The 19,453-nt window shown below is 39.8% G+C and overlaps 2 protein-coding genes across 6 annotated transcripts in view; one reads left to right on the plus strand and one right to left on the minus strand.

Annotated features, from left to right (window-relative positions):
- Positions 1 to 749: 749 nt before the first annotated feature.
- Positions 750 to 15,728, minus strand: AP5M1 (adaptor related protein complex 5 subunit mu 1). Of its 5 annotated transcripts, XM_043547951.1 has the most exons (10): positions 15,126 to 15,381; positions 11,877 to 12,353; positions 11,393 to 11,667; positions 9,203 to 9,845; positions 7,401 to 7,628; positions 6,895 to 7,034; positions 5,605 to 5,690; positions 5,394 to 5,509; positions 5,059 to 5,155; positions 750 to 3,882 (listed from the first exon to the last, which is right to left on the minus strand). In XM_043547951.1, coding segments are annotated over exons 3-10 (1,395 nt in total). In that variant the 5' UTR covers positions 11,395 to 11,667; positions 11,877 to 12,353; positions 15,126 to 15,381; the 3' UTR covers positions 750 to 3,799. The 5 variants fall into 5 exon arrangements, with proteins under 5 accessions (XP_043403886.1, XP_037757127.1, XP_037757128.1 ...); XM_037901199.2 differs by lacking the exon at positions 11,877 to 12,353; XM_037901200.2 differs by lacking the exons at positions 5,059 to 5,155; positions 11,393 to 11,667; positions 11,877 to 12,353 and adding an exon at positions 5,205 to 5,277 and having other exon boundaries at positions 15,126 to 15,728.
- A 140-nt stretch (positions 15,729 to 15,868) lies between these two features.
- The window catches only part of EXOC5 (exocyst complex component 5), a 44,230-nt gene continuing 40,645 nt past the window's right edge, over positions 15,869 to 19,453 (plus strand). The window contains exon 1 of the mRNA XM_037901201.2: positions 15,869 to 16,002. Within this exon, the coding sequence (XP_037757129.1) occupies positions 15,976 to 16,002 (27 nt within the window). The 5' untranslated portion in view covers positions 15,869 to 15,975. The remainder of the gene's footprint in view (positions 16,003 to 19,453) is intronic.

A 19,453-nucleotide genomic window follows, 5' to 3' on the forward strand; every position in this document is an offset into this window, starting at 1 on the left:
CTTAACCTAACCTTTACTTTTAACAGTCTGAGCCCCTTAATTCTCTCACTAAAAGGCACGTTTTCCAATCCTGTAACCATTCTTGTAGATCTTCTGCAAGATCGTCTCCAATTTTTCAACATCTTTCTTGAACCGTGGACACTAGAACCGGACACAGTACTTCAGTAGTGGTCATACCAGAGCCAAATACAGAGATAAAATAACTTCTCTACTACTCAACATTCCCGTTTATATACTGGAGGATCACATTAGCCAGCGTCACACTGAGAGCTCATGTTCAGCTGATTATCCACCATGACCCCCAACTCCTTTTCAGAGTCACTACTTCCCAGGATAGAATCCTCCATCCTGTAAGTAGGGCCTACATTCTTTGTTCCTTGAAGTATGACTTTACATTTGGCCTCATTAAAACACATATCGTTTGCTTGTGCCCTGCTTACTAAGCGATCCAGGTCATTCTGTATCAGTGACTTGCCCTCTTCATTATTTACCACTTGTGCAAATTAGGTCTGCAAATTGTACCGGTGATGTTTTATGTTTTCTTCTGGGTCATTGATAAAAAAGTTAAACATGGGCCCAAGAACTGATCAAGGCAGGACATCACTAGGAACACACCCAATCGATAGGTCTCAATGTAATTGTAAATGGGGACTTATCAGTTAGCCAGATTTTAGTTCATTTAATGTGTGCCGTATTGACTTTCCGTCGTTCTAATTTCTTAATCAAAATGAAGTGCAGTACAAAGTATATTACAGAAACACTATTACCTTTATTAAACAAGCTTATGTAATCAAAACAGATTAAGTTAATTCCATTATTTTGCCCTAGATTGATGTCAGGCTGATAGGCCTATACTTACCCATGTTGTCTCATCTGCTTTTTTAAAATATTGGCATAACAGCAGCTTTCTTCCTCTCCTTTTGAGCTTCCCCTGTGTTCTAAGACTTATTGAAAATAAACATTAATGGTGCAGAAAGCTCCTTGGCCAGCTCTTTTAAACTCTTGGATGTAAATTATCTGGACATGCTGATTTGAAAATGTCTAGCTTTAGCAGCTGTATCTGTGAGAGAGGTGCAAATATGGAATTACAAGAGTCAGGGCCCTTCCTCTGAGAAAGAGCACTCTGTATAAAAAAAGATTCTTAAAACTGCCCTTTGGTACAGAAAATATTGAGTAATTATTTGAAGTAAGTATTAAATGGATGGCCTTATCTTGAAAAAGAGGCTTGGTACATTATTAAGCAACTAAAGGGACATCAACTAGATGTCTAGTTAACATCAGAACAAGTCAGAAGTAGTTGCAGGAACACCTACCCTTCAGTTTTTTGTGGGTTCACAATCACATTTTCCTGATATAAAAAAAAGTTTCTCTCGCAACACCCACACAAATAGGGAAAACTGATAAGGAAACAGCAAACCCAGCTCGACACAACATACCATCAAATACACAAAGTAAACAAATTAAGAGAATTTTTTCTCTAACCTCTCCTGTATAGTAATCTCAGCTGTGGACATGACATTTTCAGATAGCATTTCCTTTAGGTATCATGGGGGACTGTGGTGGTTATAATTAGTAGTAAAACAACAACACTGTTTCCCATTGTTCAGGCTGCAGCTATCTCGCAATCACCACTCCAAAGAGGGATCTTGTGGCTATTAAACAATTTAGCTCAAACATGCTTGGTCTACCTGAGTTTGTCTTTGAGGCTGACTAGTTCATAGCTGCTTTCCAACATGTGGGTCAAATTATGCTCTCAAAACATCCCATTGAAGGCCAATGAGCCACATTTTGTCAGAAGGGGACTGAGAATTAGTAGCATTATTTCCCTCATCTTCTGACTACGAAGGATTTCTCTGCTGTGTGAGGTCCATGGTTTCAGGTGAGGTGGGAGAGGCTGGTAATGGCCTGAGGAGAGACATCACCTGCACTATCATCCCCCTCCAAACCTTCACTGACATCCCCACGTAAATTAATCCTGCCAATCACTTTCCCTTCTTGCATACTGAAGTCCTCCTTGCTTAGGGAGATTTGGAAGCATGGACAGGAGGCGAACCAAAAGGAGCACAGCTTGTGAAGCAGCCCCGCTATCATGGACAAGGGAGCGTCTCCTGTCACACAATGAATTCCTCAGCCCTGTTGATGTTCCAAGATACACAGGATTGTCCTGGAGATTCTTGGACACCTGTGAATTACAAAGGTGGTGCCTGCTATGAAGGGTGAACAAATCCCCTTTCCCTCTACTGGGATGGTGCAAAGCAATCCCCACAAGTTGAAATTCAGATTCATGGCCCTTCTGTAGCTTTCTTGTACATAGGGCATGATCTGCCCCCCGCCTCCCTTTTTTAAAAAAAAAATTCTCTAACTTAATCTAAGCACAGTGTTGGTCTGAGTGTACCACAGGGTCTTGGGGGGGCAGGGATAGGGGCCAAAACTCTAGGGAATTTATGAATGCACTATTTGTCCAGTAGTAAAAATGAATGCAGCATCTTTGTAAAATGGGTCATTTTAATTCCACCATACTGTAGCTGTCCTTTAGAAGTTTGCATAGCAGTTTCAGCAGAGCTGCATGGTTCACATGAATTAATCTACTCTTTAGAACGTTTAACCAATTAGATTACTCTCAATCTAAGCATATTTAAATTATAGCTTAAAACTTTCCTCCTTATATAAATCACTAATCTTATTTATCACACAGCATACAGTTAAACAAGAGGTACTGTAGCAGCAACCATGGTGCTCAGTTATTAGAGGCGGCATTCTTCTCTTCTTTTGTGTTACTCTCCAGGTTCCCACAGTTTTTTCCACCAGCCTTTCACAATTTGCTCATTTCCTGATATCTCTCTTAAAGTCCGTTTCCTGTGTTCCTCCAGATACCAATTTTCTTCTGAAAATTAGAGGTTTATCTCTGTAAACTCATATTCCCTTTGCTTGAAGCCCAGGTTTCTAACGAAAGTGAGTTAGCGATACTTTTCAGCACATTAACAAACTTGGATAATTTTGTTTGCTATTTTTGGTAAATATTTGATGATTTGTTTTTTAAACTGTATTTGCATCTCTGTATCATCTTTGCTACTGTCTCCTATAACAATGCTATCTAAAGGTAGATTTCCAGATTATTGCTATCAATGTCATTATGTGGTTATTGTTCACAACTTTAAAAGCACGATATAATTCATTTGCCATTACTAAAATATAAATGAGCTGAAGTGTTCATATGTACTTCATACAGAACCACATACAAAAATCATCTTGTCAAACAAATGGGGAAGAGCAACTGTATGAAGACAAAGATTAAAATGATTCTTTGCTATTGGACTGCCCTATTAATTTAGGGTCCAGTCTGACCCCTTGACTTCATTATAGGAGTAAGATCAGGCACTTTATGTGGGCCTGTAAGTTTGTGTGTGTTGATGGACCGCTGGTGCCTGCACAGAACCACAGTGAAGTTGGTGGCATTCTGCACACGAACAGGACTCGTCCATACCAGCTTGCAGCATTGGATCTTTATTTTGTAAAAGTTAAAAATAGTGGGAAGATGTGTGTGGGGTAGAGATGGAGGGGTGGAATCAGACTTTAAAGTGTATTCTTTCAAATAGTATCTAAGACTAAAAACGTTAAAGCAAACAACATAAATTATAATTTTAATTGAAATAAATTGATATGTTTTCCCTCAAAACAGGAACTTAAATACAAATATATTCATTAAAAATACTACTTTTTTTTTTTCCTTTACAATATATTAACATCACTTTTGATAGCGGTCTTTTTTGTTCAAATGCAAAAATTCTTCACAGGGAAATTAGAAAAATAATGTTCTGTACACTACAGGTGCTGGGGCTTTGGAATTCCAGATGTAATAATCTGAGGAAATCAATTCCCGGGCTAAAAAAGATAGACAAAATAAACATTAAATGGTGTCTTGCATTAAGATATCACTTTATTCAATTTAAGAAAATATTGATCCATTCTTACTAATTGACAGAAAAAGTGTAATACCCACTCTTTAAATTGTAATACCCAAATTATTATTTGAAAATTGTTTCTGAAGAGGAGATATTTAAAGCCTCAGCTTCAATTACCTCTACTAATACATTGGTCACAAGCTTATAATTCAAACAGATGCTAACTCAAAAGCAGGCGTATGGTTTGGATTTTGTTTAGTGAATATAAACTGCGTATTCAATATAAATGTATATGGCATGACAACTAACTACTGTGATGAATGGTTTGGCACCGCTTGAGTTCTCATGAGGAATTTCTGGGCTTCTGCTGAGGTACTTGGAACAAGTTACAAAATAAAGAAGCAGCAAATAAAACAGTGACTTTATTAGCCACCGCTGCCTACTCACATTTAATGAGTGTCTAATATTTGCCCAACAGTGGTACTTTTTTGGTGAAGACCCAAGAACCTTAAGTGTTCAAACACATCGGAAAAAGAGTGGCCCACTGTTAATTGGGGATGACAGCACTTTCCTACATCACAGATTTGCAGTGAGGATAAATATATTAAAGACTGCGAGGCACTTGGATACTTTGATAATGGGGGCCATATAAATATTTAAAATATAGAGATTACCCACTTATGCCACGTGAATATTGTTCCTCTTCTATAACCCTTTTTTATCAGGTACATGTTATAAGAGAGTCTTAAAAAAGACATAATTTAAGCTGGAGCTAGAATACAGTAACTATTCTACCTGGAGTACATAATTCAGTTTCCAAGTGTAGTTCATAATGGTTTATCTTGTCAAAGAGACTGCACTATTTATTGTAAGAGCGGGTGTGATATTTCTAGTTACCATGTCACTAGATCTTTACATTCTTGTCAGACTCAGTCACATCATTTGATTAAAAAGGTACTTTCAAACTTTTTTTTTTTTAAAAAGAGATACATGTTTTTTGCTTTAGTGATTTTTACACTGAAATTCACTAACTTTGAAAATCATATTTAATAAAATCAACAAAAATAATCTAATTTTAAAACTCAGCCAATTATTTGTACTTCACAACTCCACTTTACCGTTTCAACTAAATATTCAATAATTTTGAACAACTCACATGTACTTATTTTTGGTTTTCCTGTTGAAAAGACCTGAACAGAATGCTGATCTGCATAACATCCAGTAAGTGTGTAGTCTGGGATCCTAAAATAAAGCTACAAAAATATGGAGAAAACATGATCAGATGCATATTTTTATTCTTACTTCAGAAATGCTGGTAATCTAAATTATGCCACTCTTGGTGTGCAAAGTCATAAAATTGATAGGAAGGAGCATCCTAGAGAAAACAGAGAACAAAGATACTGATTGTGTGTGATGCAAATCAATGTAGTTTCATAGCCAATTTTAGTTAATAAAAAGTGATTACTAACTCTCATAAAGACTACAACTCACTTTTACATATGCAGTACTCCCAGTGCAAATTGGATCAACTGGTTGCTCTTTGCTCATAGAACGAAAAGTCACAGTTCCAGTAAGAGAAATTTCTAATGATTTGGGAAACTTTTGTCCTAGAAACGAAAACTGCCTCAGTAAAAAATCAGATAAACAAATGTACACAAAAAATGACTCTAGAAAAAAGAACGATGTATTTTATTCAGCTTACCTATGACCCAAACCAATAAGCTTTTCTCTCGAGATACATCTAGCTGGCCATAACTAACTTTGTACTCCAAATGAGCGACTGGACCCCTATTGTAGAAAAGGGAGTAAAATGTCATTGGAACGAACACCGGACAACTATTTATTGACAGGTATTTTATTGAATAAAGCAAGAAATGTATTAAAACGAATGCCACTATTTATGTGTGCACAGAGAAATCACACTGAACATACTGCTATCTTGTGGAAAGAAATTACAGCCAAGGGGGATCATTACTGTTTTAACGTATTAACTGCAGTAGAGCTTTTGGTGATTTTATTTCATTTATTTCCTTGACAGCATTTTACCACTGCTATGATCAATGTCAGCAGCTTTGTAGAATTTCAGTTATAATTTAATGATAATTATATGACAATACACTCATACCAATCGTCAGATAGGCTTAATAAAACTGTATTTTAATTTTAAATAACTATATTTGGATAAGAAGAAAAGGAGTACTTGTGGCACCTTAGAGACTAACCAATTTATTTGAGCATAAGCTTCCATGAGCTACAGCTCACTTCATCGGATGCATAAAGTGGAAAATGCAGTGAGGATGCTTTATACACACAGACCATGAAAAAATGGGTGTTTATCACTTCAAAAGTGATAAACACCCATTTTTTCATGGTCTGTATGTATAAAACATCCTCACTGCATTTTCCACTTTATGCATCCGATGAAGTGAGCTGTAGCTCATGGAAGCTTATGCTCAAATAAATTGGTTAGTCTCTAAGGTGCCACATGTACTCCTTTTCTTTTTGCGAATACAGACCAACACGGCTGCTACTCTGAAACCTATATTTGGATAAGCTGATTTTTGACAATGATTAGAAGTTTTTACATTTGGGAGATCCTGGTTTAAAGCAACCTCAAGACTTACACCACCAGGTCGGTGGTGGCTAAATTTGACACAAAGAATGGTAGAGGGAAATAGGATATTCAGTGAAAGTGATCCAAGTTATCTTTTCAGAGTAGTAGCATAAATCTGGTTGGAGAAAGCATCTGTCCTGACTGTTGGCATCACTGATGAAAAAAAAAAGGGTACCAGAATCAGGATCCAGTTGAATATATCCTGAGTATCTCATTTCAGTTTGAATACTTTTTAGGTGATTTCTTGACTTTCAATGACAGCAGCCTTGGACATATGCTTGAGGGGGAACAAAACCTGATATGTTGATCCATGAGAGCCCATTCTAAGAAGCCTACTATGGAGGTAAAGAAAATTATTTAGGATTTCTTTACTCTTACCTGTTAAAGAAAGGTATACGAGCTTCACAGTACTCAAAAGCATTTTTTACACTTTCATGAAGTTTTAAATTAACAGTTAATTTTAATTGCAATTCTTCTTCCTTCAGCTGGTAAAATCCCAAAATTGGTGGTACAGGCACCTGAAAAGAGTAGACTAATTTTAGGAATAATTCAGCAATACCTTCAAGAAGTTAGTTATACTCTTTAATAATAAGTAATTTAATAGTTGATAAATTTATGTTGAAAACTATATATTTTTAATGACCCTGCAAGCCAGGCTCTTCAGGTCACTTATACATAGATTTTGTGGTGTGCTAGGAACAGTTCCTGGCACCTTATCTTTGCTCTACTGCGTCAGAATAAAGTTCGCTAATCCCTGAGGAAGCTCATTTAAACTCTCTCTCTCTCTCTCTCTCTCTCTCAAAAAAAAAGATTTTCTCCCCCCTTCCCACCTCCACACCCACTTGAAAGACTGGTAAGTTATATCCATCAGGAAATGTAGTTACCTGGGAAGTATAGTAGCACAAATTGAATAAGTCAGAAGGAGGAGTGAAAGGAAGTTTGTATGGTCCGCTAAACGCAGAATCATCCATGACATCAACGCTACAGGAAGTAAGAATTGCAGAGTCAAGGGAAGTCACACAGGGATGCACCAGGATATCCTGGAGTGGAGAGCCATTGGCAGGGAGGTTCAAGCTGACAGTCACATTTGATGTAGCTCCTTCTAAATCACACTTGAACACAAAATGTCAGGAAATTACTCAATAGTATTTCTAAAATCAGAACTAGACATTTGAAAATAAAACAAAAACTAAACGATCCCACTAAAGAATTTTAAATGGGCTCGCACGTGAATGACAGATATACTTTCAAACCCATGTCTTTTCCCCAGTTTTTAACCTTCTGATATCCTAAGGAGCATTAATACAGAATCTTTTATAGAACAGTCTTTTAATTAATAAGCACTCCTTGGTAAAAAAATGCAACTGAACCAAGCACATGCAGCAACATTATTAAGAATTTGATAGACATATTCAATAATGGTCTGTCCAATTAATTCAGTTATTCATACATCTGTTTAATAGATTCAAACATGCTATTAATGTCCACTGAGATACCACGTCAGCTTTCTCACAGTGATGACCTGCAGTGCTATCCACTGTCTAGTCACTTGGTGCGCCAACTCAGCAGTGCGTGATTACACCAATACTTTCTCTTTATGGCTGGCTATCTACTCTGCAAAGTGACCCAGAAACCTGCTCCACTGAGCACAAGAATCTCTCCACCAAGATAATCCCCACCAGCACAAATGGTGGGAAATAACCCAGAGTCTTCAAGAACAGTAGACTTTGGTCAACTTCCCTATGATAAGCATGCTGCCACTTATTGCTAATAATTAAATTACCATGATGTACATTATCAGAATTTCTTTTCTCCTTATCAAACAACAGCAGCTAAAAAAAATGGTTAGTTATAATAATGTCACACACTTCTCCAGCACAATTTATGATAAAGAAGAGAAACCTTAAATCATTTGATACAGCTACTGGATTCACTATTAAAGATACAAATATTAGCGTGTTTCATAAAAATATTATTGATCTACTTAACCAATATGCTTCCTCATTTTTACTAATAAAAATGAACACCTGAAACACACACAGAAGCTATTTAAAACAATCATAACACTGTTTTCTTTCATAAGAATCTATGTTCTTAGATTTATCAACATTAGGAATTATAAATAGCATGTGTGGATGCATGATTTTGTTTTAATAGAAGAAAGCAAGATATAAAATTAAAAACTTTCATTTACTTGAAACCCACCAAGCAATTTTTAAAGCGCTAATGCAAAGACACTTGTAACATTCTCATTTAAGAATTTTGGTTTTGGTGATCATTACTAAACAAGACATTTACTAGATGGCTGGGGTAAACTTAGCACTGTAATTGTCATTTTTCATTCCCTGTCCTTAAACGCAAACACTTACTATTTCATTTAAAATAATAAGAACATTGTAAAATACTTTGGATATGAATGATGCTAGAAAGGAGTGTTGGTTTTATTTTCCATAAATAGCTAGTGAAAAAAATGTGTGAAGAATGCAAGAAAATAACAGTAAAGCAACATTTTTTATTCTGATTTAGCTCACTAATCTAATAAATATCCTCTGGTACACATTTAGGCATAAAAGCTATTTCGTTCGATTGCCCCATATGCCAAGGTAAAATGAACTGAAATTTTACTTTTCCTAGTCCGCTCATATGCTAAACAGGTTAGTCAGATTTGTACTAGAAATATCCTCACCTTACAAGTCACAGTTCCATAAACCTGCCACATATCTGCAACATCCGTTTTGTCATATTGCATGGACTTGACTTTTTCAGTGATACAAACATTAACCTGAGGTTTGCCTTTGTATGTGCTAATTCTCCAAATTGGTTGTTTCTGCGTGTGGTTTGTAGAAACATGAATGTTATCTAATAAGCCATTCAAGTCTGTATCTAATGGGGTGCCATATGGACAGGCCTGCATAAGCAAACTTGGAAGTTGGCCCACTTTTGCACTCATCTCAGCTTCATTCTTCTGACTGGAGTTAATGAAGACCAGCAATCCTGACAAGAGAGCGAAGGCTTGTGAGATTCCACTAATGCTAATGAGGGGTGGGCGTGGTTTCAAGAATTGCTCAACTAGGGGAAGACAAACATATATCAAACCACTCTTCTGAAAGGCAAGGACAGGCCAGAGGTCCCCTCCTCCTGTTGGAAGTGCATATACAGAAGTCTTGTTGATTCGAGAACAGCTATCTCGATATTCCACAAAGTTCTTGTCTGGATCTGTCAGCTTAAGTTCAAAAAGCAATGCTTTAAGAAAAACACTGTCCTCTGGTACGGTCACATAGCTTGCTCCATTGAAGGCTTTTGCTCGTTTTTCAACAGTGGGGTAATGCCTGTAATACAGAAGCAGAAATTCATTTGCATTACTCATCTTACCCCGCCCATAATACAAAACACACACATTTCCTAATATTGTCTGAGCTATACTTTGTCTTTTCTAATTATCCAAATGCAGAAATTCGGCTGCTGCTCTGAGAGGGAGTATTACAAAGAACTATGGAAGATGGATATAGTCAGGGTTGAGATTCAGTCAAATATAAAAGCACAGACAGAACATTTGAAGGCCCTCATCCTGCAAATTATGTTGTGCTCATGGACCCCTATAGCACTCTAATGAAGCATGTGGGTGAATGAGTCTGCCCACCCGGAGCAACTTGCAAATCAGAGCCTAAATCACTGCTAATAATAAATAAGATTTTTAGCAACAAGTGGATTTGTATTGGAAAGTTTGAGCAAAAGTACTCACCCATTTTTGAATAAAGATATGTATCTTTTCTGTTATAAAAAGATGCAGACTATTTAAAATAAAACAAGCATAAACAACTCCTGTGCAACGGAACTTTAAATGTTGAAACTTTCCAGGAAGCTAGGTCTCATTCACTGAGGACTAGTTTCCAGACAGTTTCCAGGAAAAATGAAAAATAAGTTTTGTATTTGTACAATACAACATTTCTGCTACCTTTAGTGTTGTTATAATAATATTTATAAGACTATAGAAGAACATAAATACATAATATCAATGTTAGTTACATACATATAATACTTAGTTCTGCGTTGAGTGCAGGGGACTGGACTACATGACCTCACGAGGTCCCTTCCAGTTCTATGATTCTATGTAGTTTTGCATTGCTATTCCACCATGGACTTCCATAATTCTGTAATTCCAAAACTGAATAGGCAAGAGCTTACATCATAAATTCTGTAGAGTGGTGATTACTTAATCTAATATTAAGGTTAGTGAGCAACCTTTCCTTTAATATACAAAGGCCTTTCAATAAAAAAAGTCCATTTTTTTCAACAGGAGTTGGATTTGTGTGTGGGTAAAATTGGATTCTAAACTGTATGTACAGTATGTGTAATTTAAGACTACAGCAACTACTTAATATATACATCTCTTGACTGTTTAAAAAGTTATAATCTTAATGTTACATTAAAAGATTTTATATATTTTAAAATTTCTGTTTTGTATAAATGTTCTTTACATATTTGTCTCTGATTTTCTAGTGAGAGAATTTGAGAAAAATCAAGCCAGCTATTTTATGCTACACCTGGTAATTTATCCTCAAACAATATTAATTTATTTATTTGTTGGGGGGGAGAAATCCCTATTTTCTTCTTAGGCTAATTTATATCTACCAGGAACAACTGAAGATTTGACTTTTTAACAGTTGACAAAAGAGGAAGAGTGTTGTCACTGGTTTACTCCCTCCCCTAATCATCCTGAAATGGATTCCTATTTGGGCCACAGCATGTTTGCTGGTGTTGCTCTCAGACCCACCTAAAAGACCCTTTTAAGCAATAGTGGAGCAAAAGTTTTATTTTATATATATATATATATATATATATATATATATATGAATTTTTAAAACAAACTATTTACATGACTCTACAGAAATTAAAAAGATAGGATGAGTCTCTCAGTCCTTTTGCACTTCATTTTATCTGTGCCTTCCATGTGTTCTGCTCCCTTTGACTCCTTGTTCCTCTGGTCATTGTTCGTTAGTTAGAGGGTTCTTCTCCCATTGGCTGGCAAACAGCTCCAGTCCCTTTTGGTTCGTCTCTTGGCAGAAGCCCTCATTGGAGGCAGCTACGCTGGCTTCTCCTGGTTGTTTTCAGCTGGCTTTTACAACCATCTAGGCCTTTGTAGTGAAGAGCCTGGATAAGAAAGCATAACAAAAAAAGAAGCCAGAACTGTGTGATTTACACATGGACCACACGAAAAAGTTTGAGAATCATCTCTCCAAGTGGTCTCATATACATGATGAAGAGTAGGGGGCATGGATCTGTTTCACAGCTTGAATTTTTCTCAGGACTTGTGAAACATAATTAAATAGGATGGGACCAACTTCTGCCTTGGGGATTACCTCTTGTTTTTGGCTGTTTTTTTGAAAATATGGTACGAGGAAATGCTTGGGGTGTAAAGTTTTGCATCACTAATATCCTAGTCTTCTGCCAGCACACTTCATCTGCTTGAAGTCTGTCAGCAAACCACAGTGATCTCATTCTATGCATGCAGAGGAGAGGCTTGGATTCAAAGCACTGATGGTGGTGACCATCAGATGATTATATTGCTTTATTGACTTGCTGGTCTCTTAGCCTTGTGGTTTTCCCTTCAAGGATACACTGACAATCTCATGAATTTAAAAGTTTCCACTGGTGAATCAGCTGTGGTGGTGCACCTATCTTTATAAGATAGAGTGAATGCTCTGATCTTTGCCTGGATGTGAATGTGATCAGACCAAGAGAGTGGAATGTTTGTGATGTCTCCAATGTCCTTGCTTATGCTGAACATCAGATCCAGAGTGCATCCAGCTGAGTGCATGAGTCTGGAGATGACTTTTCTGAAACCCAGGCGAGATAGGAGATTGGATGTTAACACATTCTTTATATTATCTATGTTGAAGTTAAGGTCACTGATGATGATGAACTTGGGTATTCCAACACAACTATGCGTAACACGTTTATTAGTTCCCCTAGAAAACTGACAGGATCTTTGTCTGGACATCACTAGAAGTCTAAGGTGCTCTTTGTCCTCTTCCATGTAGTTCACTGAGAAACATTAAAGTGTTTTTGTGGAAAGCAGTATAGTCTACTGAACAGGGCACTGGACTAGGATTCAGGAAACCTGAGTTCTATTTCCTGGCTCTTCACTTATCTCTGTTCACTCTCTCACCATTTGTCCAGCTTGTCTGTTTAGACTGTAAGGTTTTCAGGGCAGGGACTGTTTCTTACTATGCGTTTGTAAAATAGAGCCCCAATCTTGGCTGAGACCTCTAAATACTACTCTAATACATATAAGAGGAGGAATTTCTAGGGTAGAGCAGTCTTCATCTGAGGTTGGAGGTGAGACTACTTTCTTTTTGTCTTGTTCTGGATTCTCTCTTGATTGTGTTGAATTGAGAATAAGATTGCAGTCCTCCACTTTTACCCCTTCTTCAGGCCCCACAATTTTTTCCTGTCTCAAATATGTCCAGGTTCCCTTCTCTCATTCTCTAGAGAACAACAATCCTCTAGAATCATACAGATTACTCTCAAACAGGCAGGAGACTTCCCACGAAAACACAACTGGCTTTTCTAGTCAGAAGCCTTTCTGCTCTGTGCTTTCAGTTCTAAAGGATTAAGAGTCCTAAATAAATAAATTCTTCCTGGAAAATGCCCGTTTATTGCCCAAAGAACTCTCTCTATATGAAGGTTACAATCAACTTGGGCAAAAAATCACACTTCTGGCCGAAAATACTTTACCTACTCTCCAGTTACAAATAGAAGAGTACTAAAACTCAAAAGAAGTTAACAATGTTTTTCTACATTTTCAGTTGTTTTTGTTGATCATTTGACAATATTTTGTAGAGTCACCGTCATGGTTTTCTGTGTGCCACCAGATACTGTAGTTGGTTTTTCCCTTAATGAAAAGACCCTCATTAACATCAGAGGAACAGAAAAAACACCACCACTAACATTTGTTAAAAAGGAATTTAAATAGTATGGGTTATTTTACTGCTCTCTCAGATATTGGAAATTTTAAAAATTATTTTCTAAAATTAAAAAGACACTGTCAACTTGAAGTACAATATTAATGAAAAAGGATTTAATTGGCATCATGCAGTTTAAACCCAATATGGAGATTAGTTTTATTTGTTTATTTTGCAGAAGGAGTCGAAACGTTCCGTATATCATCATTCAAGCTGCTATGAAAATACTGATGTTCTTACATTGCAAATTGGTAATTTTTTTGGTAAGAGTTACTATTCAAAAATAAAGCAAATGCTATAAAATTATAACAAAAGAATAAATAAGCAATCACAGCCCAGAAATATCAAATATATTTTCACTATATACCAAAATCTTACTGACAAAACTGTATCCAACCACATCGCTGTATTTCCATTATATTTCATCTAGTTATTCACTTTTTAGCCCCGTCCTCGTACTTACCAAGCTTTACTATGGCATTTGATCAGTCATGTAAGTTGTTTAATGCTTTGTATACTCTTCTGCAATTAATATTAATCTTTAAATAATGCAAAGAGCCCAACATAAACAAAAATTTGGATCTCAGTTTCTCACTCTATTGTGCCGAATAGTGGGTAATGTTATGCATATGTACTGAATTACCAAGCTTCAGGTTAAGGATGGAGTGGGAGTCTCAGTTTAGCACTACATTGCTTTTGTCCGTTCAAATCAGCCCCATATAATTTGAGCAGTTATTTGAGTTTCCATACGCTTCTGAAAAAAGTACCAGCTTTCTCCCCAAATGAAAATAGATTTTTCTAAAAAATAAATCCTTATCTCTGTTCCTAGTAGCATCTGACATTTAAAAAAATTATTTCATTTTGTTATAATCCATGGACCCAGCCCTGCAACAAGCACTGCATGGGCAGACCAGCATGGCGCTGCAGTGAAATCAGTGAGGCTCTGGGAAAGCACAAGGGTCCGGCCTGCACATATTAGATTGTAAAACTAGGACCTAAATGACCTTTCAGCATTTCTCTCTTCCTTAAGTGCGGATGGATTTGAAGGGCAGTGCATATGTGTTACAGTTATTCTCTAAAGAGGATTGAGGATTTTGCTGTGTGAAGACAAGCCCACTGAAACACTAGAATATGTTAGAACTTAACCCTGCGGAGTCATGATAAATAATGCAAAGTCCTGTCTAACATTGTAATCAGTGTAAACTGAGCCAAATCACATTTACTATTGAGCCACTGGTCATGGGCATCCCTATTAGGGCCATGATCAGTACACAGGACATTAAACACTATTTGTCCCTGTCTATGCTGACTGCAAAGTCATGTTCAACATTGCAACAGTTATTGTGCCTCTTCTAGGTCACGTAGGAACATGACTTGATTTTCTGATGAAGCAAAGCCCACTCAGAGATATTTACTAGCCCTGTCAAGGTTCCCTGACACAATGAGATTCACAATGATTAAAGTTATTGGGTCTATCATAAAATGAGAGTAGCAATTTTAGTATAACAGTATTTACACAAAATCACTCGATGACCTGGCTTGATTTTAATTTTTTGTTTTGTTTTGCCAGGTCTGCATGAGCCACACTTTAAGCAGCGGAGACTCAGATTAACACAGACTCAGGCAGATGGTAGGCAGTGTTACCTGGAGAACAGCACGGCTCCACAGGCCCCTTGCTCGTAGCTGATGAGCCACAGTCCCCTCAGGGCCATCACAGACAGCGAGCTGACCAGGACCACTGCACTTCAGTTCACCATGATGGGCAGTTACCTGAGGTGCCCAGCATCCCAGGCCTACCGGCTGCCCAGGGCATTATTTAACAGTGAAATTCCTGCCTGTTCCCCCTAACAAGTCCCCGTCCCCCCAGCCCCTCCTTCCTCAGCAACAGGCACCCCCACAAGCCACCCAGGGGAAAGCCCCTTTGCTGGAAAATGCCCCCCCCCCAAAAGCAGAAGCTTCCCCCCCCTCAATCTCTGTCCCCTCCCCACCCAGACCAGGAACACCCTCTTCCTCTGCCCCCCAGTAAGAGCCTGCGGACCCAAACCGGGAGCCCTTCCCCTGGCCTCTGCCAAGCCCCAGCCCCCCAAGTCAGAGCAGGCACCTGCCCAGCCCCCCAAAACAGAGCAGCCCCCGCCCCAAGACGGAGCAGGCCCCTTCCCCTGGCCTCTGCCCAGCCGCAGCCCCCCAAGCCAGAGCAGGCCCCGGGGCACCCCCGCCCCACTGCCGCTCTCTGCCCGGCGGAAGGACCGACTGAGGCGCCGCCCGGCGATGGCTGAGCGCGAATCGCGGGGCGGGACGTTCCCGCCCTTCCGGGCCGGGCGCTGCGCACCGCGCGGGCGGCGGCTCCTCTGCGCAGGCCAGGCCCGTTTCCGGCGGGCGGGGGCGGTGCCGCGGCGCGGGCCTGTCAGGGGCACAATGGGCGGCGGCGGCGGGGCGTGAGGGGCTTGGCGAGGCGGAGCTCGGGGCTGCTGCCGCCACAGACACAAACACAGACATGGCCGCCACTGCCGAGCTCTTCGAGGTGGGTCGGGGCGGCCCTGGGTGAGGGGCGGGGGGTTCTCTGGGGCCTAGGGCTGGAGGGGCAGTGGGGCCGGGGAAGGAGGGTGTCCTCTGGGGCCGGGAGTGGGGGATGTCCTCTGGGGCTGCAGGGGGAGTGGGGCTGGGGGTCTTCTGGGGCCGGGAAGGGGGGTCGGGCTGGGGGTCCTCTGGGGCCGGGACGGGGGCTGGGGCCCTGGGGATGATGTGAGGCTCAACAGGTTGGCAGGCAGCGGCGGGGGAGGTCACGCTGAGGTCCGTTTGTTGTCTGATCTGAGGTGAAACAGAGGGCACAGTGGGTGGGATTGCCTCTCCCACAATTAGTATTCCCTCCCCTGGGGCTCAGCCCCACGGGCGGCGGGCGCTAGACTAGAGGGGTGCCGCAGCCCTCAGGAGAGGAGTGGTGGCGAAAGCCGAGACACCTGAGTCCCTGGGGGCTGGTTTCCTTCTGTGCTCGTCCCTGGCGTAGCTGGTTGGTGGAGGAACGGAGATGTCCAGTGTTGTGAGCTCAGCCTAAACTCAGTTCTGTCTTGGCTGTCAAAAATAAATTCTCCTGTCCCACTCTAAACAGCATGCAGCTTTCAACTTCATACACAGGTGATGGAACGGGAAACAACATAGAAATGAAAGCAGACCTTGAGAAGGGGTTGCTGTGCTGGGAGAAGAATAGATATAAAAGGACGGGGAAATGGATAGAAAGGAAAAATAGTGGTGGCTGTGTTGGGTTCGGTGCGGTGAGGGCCCCAACAAAGAAATTCCTGTTGTGTCTTCTTTTATACTTGGATTGTAAACTCTTTGGGGCCAGGCATTGTCTCTTTGCTATTTGTTCGTATAACACTTAGTACTGGGGTCCAAGACTAGGGCTTCTAGGTGCTATAAATAATATAACTTTTTCATGGTGTGAGGACCCTTGTAGTAGCGATATTGTTCTTATGACCATCTCCATTTGACATTGCATGGAGGCAAGTCAGCATCAAGTACCCAGCACTTGCTTCACACATCACCTGGAAATGTTCCGTGGACCAATTTGGGAACATTTGCATTAACCCTGGCCCTAGGAATAGTTATTCTGCTACTGTATTTGAGTCAGATACATTGTGAATCATATTTATGACTGATCTATGTTATAACACTTTTTTCTGGCTTGTATCAAAAGAAAAAAGCAATGTTGAAACACTGTGTTATAACTACATTAAGGAGCCATATATTCGCACCCTTTAGTTTATAATTGTGTCTGGAAAAATACGTTTGCCCCTCAGCCTGAAGACAACATTAATTTAGTTAAAGTTAGGAATAATTAAAAAAGGGATAGAAAATAAGATGGAGAATATCTTATTGCCCTTATATAAATCCATGGTACGCCCACATCTTGAATACTGCATACAGATGTGGTCTCCTCATCTCAAAAAAGATGTACTGGCATTAGCAAAGGTTCAGAGAAGGGCAACTAAAATGATTAGGGGTTTGGAACGGGTCCCATATGAGGAAAGATTAGAGAGACTAGGATTTTTCAATTTGGAAAAGTGGAGACTAAGGGGGGATATGATAGAGGTATATAAAATAATGAGTGGTGTGGAGAAAGTGAATAAGGAAAAGTATTTACTTGTTCCCATAATATGAGAACTAGGGGCCACCAAATGAAATTAATGAGGTAATGTCTTTTATTGGACCAACTTCTATTGGTGAGAGAGACAAGCTTTCGAGCAACAAAGCACTCCTCTTCATGTGTGGGGAAGGTACTCAGAGTGTCACAGCTAAATACAAGGTGGAGCAGATTGTTTAGTATAAGCAGCTAACACATATTGTCAGAGACCATTCAAGGGGAAATGGCCTGTTAATACGCCTACAATCATAGGACAAAAAAGGGGTGGTTAGATTATTGTAATAAGCCATAAATCCAGTGTCTTTAATGGGTTCATGATTTTTAGTATCTTGCAAAGTTAAGCTTCCAGGCTCATCTTCTGAAGGTGTTGTGTAGGTTTTCTTTGAGGATGAGGACTGAGAGGTCAGCTATGGAGTGATGGTTTTGTGAAAAGTGTTCACCCATGGGTGACTTATTTATCTTTTATCATTTTTCTGTGCGAGTTCATTTGAGAGTGTAGTTATTGTCTGGTTTCACCCACATAGTTGTTATCGAGACATTTAGTGCACTGGATGAACTACTCCACATGTTGTGATAGGCATCTTGAAAGATGTCTCGTGGGGGATATTGATCATCATAGCAATGGAGATATGTTTTCAGGTTTTGCATCTGTTCTGGCAGGGTCTGGTGCTGCTTTGAGTTGGTCCTGTGGGGAGGTTGCTTCTGATGATGAGCTTGGAGAGGTTGAAGGGTTGTTTGAAGGCCAGAAGAGTGGGTTGGAGAAAATTTCTTTCAAGATGTGGTCCCCACTGAGTATAGGTTGTAACTGTTTAGTGATACCCCATATGGGTTGCAGTGTGAGGTGTAGGTGACAACTAGGTGTGTGCAGTTGGAGTGGTTCTCTGTAGGTCATCTGTCCAGAAGATGAAAATATCATTGATGTATCTCAGGCATATCATTGCTTTTGTGGTATATTTGGCCACAAATTCTTCCTCAAAGTGGTCCATGAAGAGGATGGCATATTGGGGAGCCATCCTAGTATCCATGGCTGTTCCCATGGTTTGGTCGAAGTGTCGTTGAACGTAAAATTGTTATGGGTGAGGATGAAATGGATGAGTTTGGTGGTGTGTTTGGAGTGGTTATCTGAGTGTTGTCCATTGTCTTGTAGATATTTGAGGCAGGCAGCAATGCCGTCATTTTGAGGGGGAATGGTGTGTAGGGAGGTGACATCCATGGTGCAAGGACGATGATTTGAGGGAAATTATGAATGTTGTGGAGTTTCTGGAGGAAGTCAGTTGTGTCTTGGAGGAAGCTGGCCCTTTGTGTGGTGAGTAGTTTGAGGATGGTTTCTGAGTGCCGATCATCTGCCAATAAGTGCCATCACCAGGTAAGATGGATCTGCTTAGGTTCCCTTGTTTGTGTATCTTGGGAAGCATGTGGAGGGTCCCTCGGGTAGCGTCATGGGAAATGAAGTTGTAGAGTTTCTTTTGGAGTTGAAGGACTTGGTGATATCCTTAAGTTCCTGTGTGAATTGTGGTATGGGGTGTTCTTTGACTTCTTTATAGTGGGTGGTGTCAGAGAGTTCTTGTTTTGTCTTGTTAACGTAGTCATCATGGTTGAGAACTGACATGTCTCTCCTTTGTCTCCTGGTTTGATCACTGATGATTTCAGGGACTGTGTAGCTGTCCTCTCAGCGGTAGAGAGATTGTGGTGGATGTAAAGTTTACGGATTTCACAGTCAATTTTCCTAAAGCAATCAATGTAATGATAAAGTGTGTGATTTCATCACTGTGGGGTATCCAGTCAGATGATTCTTTTTTATGACTGTTGGTGAAGATGTTAGTTGTGGGTTGTC

Source organism: Chelonia mydas, chromosome 6 (assembly GCF_015237465.2).
Source record: "Chelonia mydas isolate rCheMyd1 chromosome 6, rCheMyd1.pri.v2, whole genome shotgun sequence".
Classification (NCBI taxonomy): Eukaryota; Metazoa; Chordata; order Testudines; family Cheloniidae; genus Chelonia; species Chelonia mydas.

Excerpts from the sequence above, each read along its gene's own strand:
- AP5M1 (XM_007067801.4), bottom strand. The coding sequence starts at position 15,193 with ATGGCCCTGAGGGGACTGTGGCTCATCAGCTACGAGCAAGGGGCCTGT. Across the intron at positions 5,510-5,604 it reads CTTATTGGTTTGGGTCATAG|GACAAAAGTTTCCCAAATCA; the intron begins GTAAGCTGAATA and ends TTTCGTTTCTAG. Across the intron at positions 5,156-5,393 it reads GGAGTACTGCATATGTAAAA|CTTTATTTTAGGATCCCAGA; the intron begins GTGAGTTGTAGT and ends ATATTTTTGTAG.